Raw genomic sequence first — 7236 nt, 5'->3', positions numbered from 1 at the left:
TAGCTCCATCCACCCGGGGAAATAGTCTTTGAACGTTCACTCTATCTATCCCCTTCATCATTTTATAAACCTCTATTAAGTCTCCCCTCAGCCTCCTCCGCTCCAGAGAGAACAGCCCTACCTCCCTCAACCTTTCCTCATAAGACCTACCCTCCAAACCAGGCAGCATCCTGGTAAATCTCCTCTGCACTCTTTCCAGCGCTTCCACATCCTTCTTATAGTGAGGTGACCAGAACTGCACACAATATTCCAAATGTGGTCTCACCAAGGTCCTGTACAGTTGCAGCATAACCCCACGGCTCTTAAACTCCAACCCCCTGTTAATAAAACCTAACAGACTATAGGCCTTCTTCACAGCTCTATCCACTTGAGTGGCAACCTTTAGAGATCTGTGGATAGGGACCCCAAGATCTCTCTGTTCCTCCACAGTCTTCAGAACCCTACCTTTGACCCTGTAATCCACATTTAAATTAGTCCTACCAAAATGAATCACCTCACATTTATCAGGGTTAAACTCCATTTGCCATTTTTCAGCCCAGCTTTGCATCCTATCTATGTCTCTTTGCAGCCTACAACAGCCCTCCACCTCATCCACTACTCCACCAATCTTGGTGTCATCAGCAAATTTACTGATCCACCCTTCAGCCCCCTCCTCTAAGTCATTAATAAAAATCACAAAGAGCAGAGGACCAAGCACCGATCCCTGCGGCACTCCGCTAGCAACCTGCCTCCAGTCCAAAAATTTTCCATCCACCACCACCCCCTGTCTTCGATCAGACAGCCAGTTACCTATCCAATCGGCCAACTTTCCCTCTATCCCACACCTCCTCACTTTCATCATAAGCCGACCATGGGGGACCTTATCAAACGCCTTACTAAAATCCATGTATATGACATCAGCTGCCCTACCTTCATCAACACACTTAGTTACCTCCTCAAAAAATTCTATCAAATTTGTGAGGCACGACTTGCCCTTCACGAATCCGTGCTGACTATCCCGGATTAATTCGCATCTTTCTAAATGGTCGTAAATCCCATCCCTAAGGACCTTTTCCATCAACTTACCAACCACCGAAGTCAGACTAACCGGTCTATAATTACCAGGGTCATTTCTATTCCCTTTCTTAAACAGAGGAACCACACCCCTTGCTTGGGATTCCCCGCTCCCTCACTCGGTGTCCCTCACTCCGTCTCTCTCTCTCTCACTGGGGTGGGGGGGCGAACCCTCACTCCCTCGCTCTGGGACCCTCGCTCCTTCTGTCCCTCATTGGGGGGGGGCCCTTGCTCCCTCACTCGGTGTCCCTCGCTCCCTCGATTGGGGGGAACCTCGCTCCCTCGCGGAGGGGTTTCCTACCTCGGTTGAGGACTGCTGGGTGGTACTTCCTGGCAGTGAGCTGCTACTTTCCAAATTCGCATTGTCCAAATCCCGGCAATCTTTCCAATCGACTGGAACGGCCTCCGCAGCTGGAACGGGGAGAGAGAGAGAGAGAGAGAGAGTCAGCACGTGGTTCCGGGGAGAGCGTCAACACCGCGGTTCCGGGGAGAGCGTCAACACCGCGGTTCCGGGGAGAGCGTCAACACCGCGGTTCCGGAGAGAGCGTCAGCACCGCGGTTCCAGAGAGAGCGTCAACACCGCGGTTCCGGGGAGAGCGTCAGCACCGCGGTTCCGGGGAGAGCGTCAGCACCGCGGTTCCGGGGAGAGCGTCAGCACCGCGGTTCCGGGGAGAGCGTCAGCACCGCGGTTCCGGGGAGAGCGTCAACACCGCGGTTCCGGAGAGAGCGTCAGCACCGCGGTTCCGGGGAGAGCGTCAGCACCGCGGTTCCGGGGAGAGCGTCAGCACCGCGGTTCCGGAGAGAGTGTCAGCACCGTGGTTCCGGGGAGAGCGTCAGCACCGCGGTTCCGGGGAGAGCGTCAGCACCGCGGTTCCGGGGAGAGCGTCAGCACCGCGGTTCCGGGGAGAGCGTCAGCACCGCGGTTCCGGGGAGAGCGTCAGCACCGCGGTTCCGGGGAGAGAGTCAACACTGGGGGGTCCGAGGGAGAGAGAGAGAGAGAGTCAGCACCAGGGGTGCCGGGGGGAGAGAGAGAGAAAGAGAGTCAGCACCAGGGGTGCCGGGGGGGAGAGAGGCGCAATCAGGGGAGAGACAGAACCATCCAAACGAAACCATCCGGACAATCTGTTCCCAATTATCCACAAACCCCTTTCCCAATTATCTGCAATCCCCCTTTCCCGATTATCCACAATCCCCCTTTCCCGATTAGCCGGACCCCCTTTCCAGATTATCCACAACCCCCTTTCCCGATTATCCACAATCCCCCTTCCCAATTATCCACAATCCCCCTTTCCCAATTATCCACAATATCCCTTTCCCAATTATCCAGATCCCCTTTCCCGATTATCCACAATCCCCCTTTCCCGATTATCCACAATCCCCCTTTCCCGATTATCCACAATATCCCTTTCCCAATTATCCAGATCCCCTTTTCCCGCTTATCCACAATCCCACTTTCCCAATTATCCACAATCCCCCTTTCCCAATTATCCACAATCCCCCTTTCCCGATTATCCACAATCCCCCTTTCCCGATTATCAACAATCCCCTTTCCCGATTATCAACAATCCCCCTTTCCCGATTATCCACAATCCCTCTTTCCCGATTATCCACAATCTCCCTTTCCCAATTATCCAGATCCCCCTTTCCTGATTATCCACAATCCCCCTTTCCCGATTATCCACAATCCCCCTTTCCCGATTATCAACAATCCCCCTTTCCCGATTATCCACAATCCCCCTTTCCCGATTATCCACAATCCCCCTTTCCCGTTTATCCACAATCCCCCTTTCCCGATTATCCACAATCCCCCTTTCCCGATTATCCACAATCCCCTTTCCCGTTTATCCACAATCCCCCTTTCCCGATTATCCACAATCCCCCTTTCCCAATTATCCACAATCCCCCTTTCCCAATTATCAACAATCCCCCTTTCCCAATTATCAACAATCCCCCTTTCCTGATTATCCGGGTCCCTATTTCCCGATTATCAGGAACCCCCTTTCCCAAATATCTGGACCCCAATTTCCCGATTATCCACAATCCCCTTTCCCGATACTCAAATTCCCTGGAATTCCAAGCCCCTCCTCACTCCGTCCCCTCCACCTCACTCCGTCTCCCCCTCCTCCTCACTCCGTCCCCCTCCTCCTCACTCCGTCTCCCCCTCCTCACTCCGTCCCCTCCTCCTCACTCCGTCTCCCCCTCCTCACTCCGTGTCCCCCCCTCCTCACTCCGTGTCCCCCTCCTCACTCCGTGTCCCCCTCCTCACTCCGTGTCCCCCCTCCTCACTCCGTGTCCCCCTCCTCACTCCGTGTCCCCCCTCCTCACTCCGTGTCCCCCTCCTCACTCCGTGTCCCCCCTCCTCACTCCGTGTCCCCCCCTCCTCACTCCGTCCCCCTCCTCCTCACTCCGTCTCCCCCTCCTCACTCCATCCCCTCCTCCTCACTCCGTCTCCCCCTCCTCACTCCGTGTCCCCCCTCCTCACTCCGTGTCCCCCTCCTCACTCCGTGTCCCCCTCCTCACTCCGTGTCCCCCCTCCTCACTCCGTGTCCCCCCTCCTCACTCCGTGTCCCCTCCTCACTCCCGTGTCCCCCCCTCCTCACTCGTCCCCCCCCTCCTCACTCCGTGTCCCCCCCTCCTCACTCCGTGTCCCCCCCTCCTCACTCCGTGTCCCCCCCTCCTCACTCCGTGTCCCCCCCTCCTCACTCCGTGTCCCCCTCCTCCTCACTCCGTGTCCCCCTCCTCCTCACTCCGTCCCCCCCTCCTCACTCCGTGTCCCCCTCCTCACTCCGTGTCCCCCCCTCCTCACTCCGTGTCCCCCCCTCCTCACTCCGTCCCCCTCCTCCTCACTCCGTCCCCCTCCTCCTCACTCCGTGTCCCCCTCCTCACTCCGTGTCCCCTCCTCCTCACTCCGTGTCCCCCCCTCCTCACTCCGTGTCCCCCTCCTCCTCACTCCGTGTCCCCCCCTCCTCACTCCGTGTCCCCCCCTCCTCACCCGTGTCCCCCTCCTCCTCACTCCGTGTCCCCCTCCTCCTCACTCCGTCCCCCCCTCCTCACTCCGTGTCCCCCTCCTCACTCCGAGTCCCCCCTCCTCACTCCGTGTCCCCCCCTCCTCACTCCGTCCCCCTCCTCCTCACTCCGTGTCCCTCTCTCCTCACTCCGTGTCCCTTCTCCTCACTCCGGTCCCCTCCTCACTCCGTGTCCCCCCCTCCTCACTCCGTGTCCCCCCCTCCTCACTCCGTGTCCCCCTCCTCACTCCGTGTCCCCCCCTCCTCACTCCTTGTCCCCCTCCTCACTCCGTGTCCCCCTCCTCACTCCGTGTCCCCCTCCTCACTCCGTCCCCCTCCTCCTCACTCCGTGTCCCCCTCCTCACTCCGTGTCCCCCCCCTCCTCACTCCGTGTCCCCCCCTCCTCACTCCGTGTCCCCCCCTCCTCACTCCGTGTCCCTCCTCCTCCGTGTCCCTCCTCCTCACTCCGTGTCCCTCCCTCCTCACTCCGTGTCCCCCTCCTCACTCCGTGTCCCCCTCCTCACTCCGTCCCCCTCTCCTCACTCCGTGTCCCCCCTCCTCACTCCGTGTCCCCCCCTCCTCACTCCGTGTCCCTCCTCCTCACTCCGTCCCCCTCTCCTCACTCCGTGTCCCCCCTCCTCACTCCGTCCCCCTCTCCTCACTCCGTGTCCCCCTCCTCCTCACTCCGTCCCCCTCTCCTCACTCCGTCCCCCTCTCCTCACTCCGTGTCCCCCTCCTCCTCACTCCGTGTCCCCCCCCTCCACACTCCGTGTCCCCCTCCTCCTCACTCCGTGTCCCCCTCCTCACTCCGTATCCTCCTCCTCCTCACTCCGTGTCCCCCTCCTCACTCCGTGTCCCCCTCCTCACTCCGTCCCCCCCTCCTCACTCCGTCCCCCCCTCCTCACTCCGTGTCCCCCTCCTCCTCACTCCGTGTCCCCCTCCTCACTCCGTGTCCCCCCCTCCTCACTCCGTGTCCCCCCCTCCTCACTCCGTGTCCCCCCCTCCTCACTCCGTGTCCCCCCCTCCTCACTCCGTGTCCCCCTCCTCCTCACTCCGTGTCCCCCCTCCTCCTCACTCCGTGTCCCCCTCCTCACTCCGTATCCTCCTCCTCCTCACTCCGTGTCCCCCTCCTCACTCCGTGTCCCCCTCCTCACTCCGTCCCCCCCTCCTCACTCCGTCCCCCCCTCCTCACTCCGTCCCCCCTCCTCCTCACTCCGTGTCCCCCCTCCTCACTCCGTGTCCCCCCCTCCTCACTCCGTGTCCCCCCCCTCACTCCGTGTCCCCCCCCTCACTCCGTGTCCCCCTCCTCCTCACTCCGTCCCCCCCCCTCCCTCACTCCGTCCCCCCCCTCCTCACTCCGTCCCCCCCCTCCTCACTCCGTCCCCCCCTCCTCACTCCGTGTCCCCCCCCTCCTCACTCCGTGTCCCCCTCCTCCTCACTCCGTGTCCCCCCCTCACTCCGTGTCCCCCCCTCCTCACTCCGTGTCCCCCTCCTCACTCCGCGTCCCCTCCTCACTCCGTGTCCCCTCCTCACTCCGTGTCCCCCCCTCCTCACTCCATGTCCCCCTCCTCCTCACTCCGTGTCCCCTCCTCACTCCGTGTCCCCTCCTCACTCCGTGTCCCCTCCTCACTCCGCGTCCCCCCTCCTCACTCCGTCCCCCTCCTCCTCACTCCGTGTCCCCTCCTCACTCCGCGTCCCCCCCTCCTCACTCCGTCCCCCTCCTCCTCACTCCGTGTCCCCCCCTCCTCACTCCGTGTCCCCCTCCTCCTCACTCCGTGTCCCCCTCCTCCTCACTCCGTGTCCCCCTCCTCCTCACTCGTGTCCCCCTCCTCCTCACTCCGTGTCCCCCTCCTCCTCACTCCGTGTCCCCCCCTCCTCACTCCGTGTCCCCCCTCCTCACTCCGTGTCCCCCTCCTCCTCACTCCGCGTGTCCCCCTCCTCACTCTGCGTGTCCCCCTCCTCACTCCGTGTCCCCCTCCTCACTCCGTGTCCCCCCTCCTCACTCCGTGTCCCCCCCTCCTCACTCCGTGTCCCCCTCCTCACTCCGTGTCCCCCTCCTCACTCCGTGTCCCCCCCTCCTCACTCCGTGTCCCCCCTCCTCACTCCGTGTCCCCCCCCTCCTCACTCCGCGTCCCCCTCCTCACTCCGTGTCCCCCTCCTCACTCCGTGTCCCCCTCCTCCTCATCCGTGTCCCCCTCCTCACTCCGTGTCCCCCCCCTCCTCACTCCGTGTCCCCCCCTCCTCACTCCGTGTCCCCCCCCTCCTCACTCCGTCTCCCCCTCCTCCTCACTCCGCGTCCCCCCCTCCTCACTCCGCGTCCCCCCCTCCTCACTCCGTGTCCCCCTCCTCCTCACTCCGTGTCCCCCTCCTCCTCACTCCGTCTCCCCCCCCTCCTCACTCCGTCCCCCTCCTCCTCACTCTCTGTCTCCCCCCCCCACTCCGCCTCTCCCCTCCCTCCCTCCCGGCAGACACACTCACCAATGGTTCTGGATCCGATGCAGCCCATCGTGTTGCCTGGCTGGTGTTGTGGGTCTCGTTCGGGGGTCCGGGGACGTGGGGTGGGCGGGGAGGGGGATATCCCAACGGTTCCGATCAAACCGGCAACATGGTCACTGAGGTGTGGGGGGCAGGGGGCATCTCTCGGGCTCGGTTCGGCCCCCGCTCCCTCGGGCAGGGAAAGCCAGCGAATCCCGCCCTCCCGCCCCCGTCCCTCTCCCCCAGCGCCGTCCCTCTCACTCTCCCCTGGCCCCTCTCTGTCTCCGACACAGTCCCCTCCGCCGTCTCGCTCTCCGGATCCGCCTCTCTATCCGAATCCGCCTTTTTCTCTCCCTGAATCCGTCTCTCTCTCTCTCTCCGTGAATCCGTGGCTCCCTCCCTCTATCTGTGAATCCGTCTCTCTCTCTCTCTCCGTGGCTCCCTCCCTCTATCTGTGAATCCGTCTCTCTCTCCGTGGCTCCCTCCCTCTATCTGTGAATCCGTCTCTCTCTCCGTGGCTCCCTCCCTCTATCTGTGAATCCGTCTCTCTCTCCGTGGTTCCCTCCCTCTATCTGTGAATCCGTCTCTCTCTCTCTCTGCCGTTCCCACGTTCTCTCCCTCCGTCTCTCCGAATCACTGTTGGATTCAGGTTGCTGAATCTCTCTTTCCCACCCACTCACACACCCTCCCTCTCTCGCTATCT

At 61.8% G+C, this 7236-nt stretch overlaps 1 protein-coding gene across 1 annotated transcript in view; it reads right to left on the bottom strand.

Moving 5' to 3' along the window:
• LOC144490796 (protein FAM131B-like) overlaps positions 1–6736 on the bottom strand; it is a gene marked incomplete at its 3' end in the record, with an annotated part of 25613 nt that extends 18877 nt beyond the window's left edge. The window contains exons 1-2 of the mRNA XM_078208496.1: positions 6537–6736; positions 1355–1464 (exon numbers count right to left, since the gene is read on the bottom strand). Coding sequence (XP_078064622.1) covers positions 1355–1464; positions 6537–6564 — 138 coding nt within the window. The remainder of the gene's footprint in view (positions 1–1354; positions 1465–6536) is intronic.
• Between the last annotated feature and the right edge of the window lie 500 nt (positions 6737–7236).

Source organism: Mustelus asterias, unplaced genomic scaffold (genome assembly GCF_964213995.1).
Source record: "Mustelus asterias unplaced genomic scaffold, sMusAst1.hap1.1 HAP1_SCAFFOLD_3815, whole genome shotgun sequence".
Classification (NCBI taxonomy): domain Eukaryota; kingdom Metazoa; phylum Chordata; class Chondrichthyes; order Carcharhiniformes; family Triakidae; genus Mustelus; species Mustelus asterias.
This window is presented reverse-complemented; position numbering and strand designations above follow the sequence as displayed.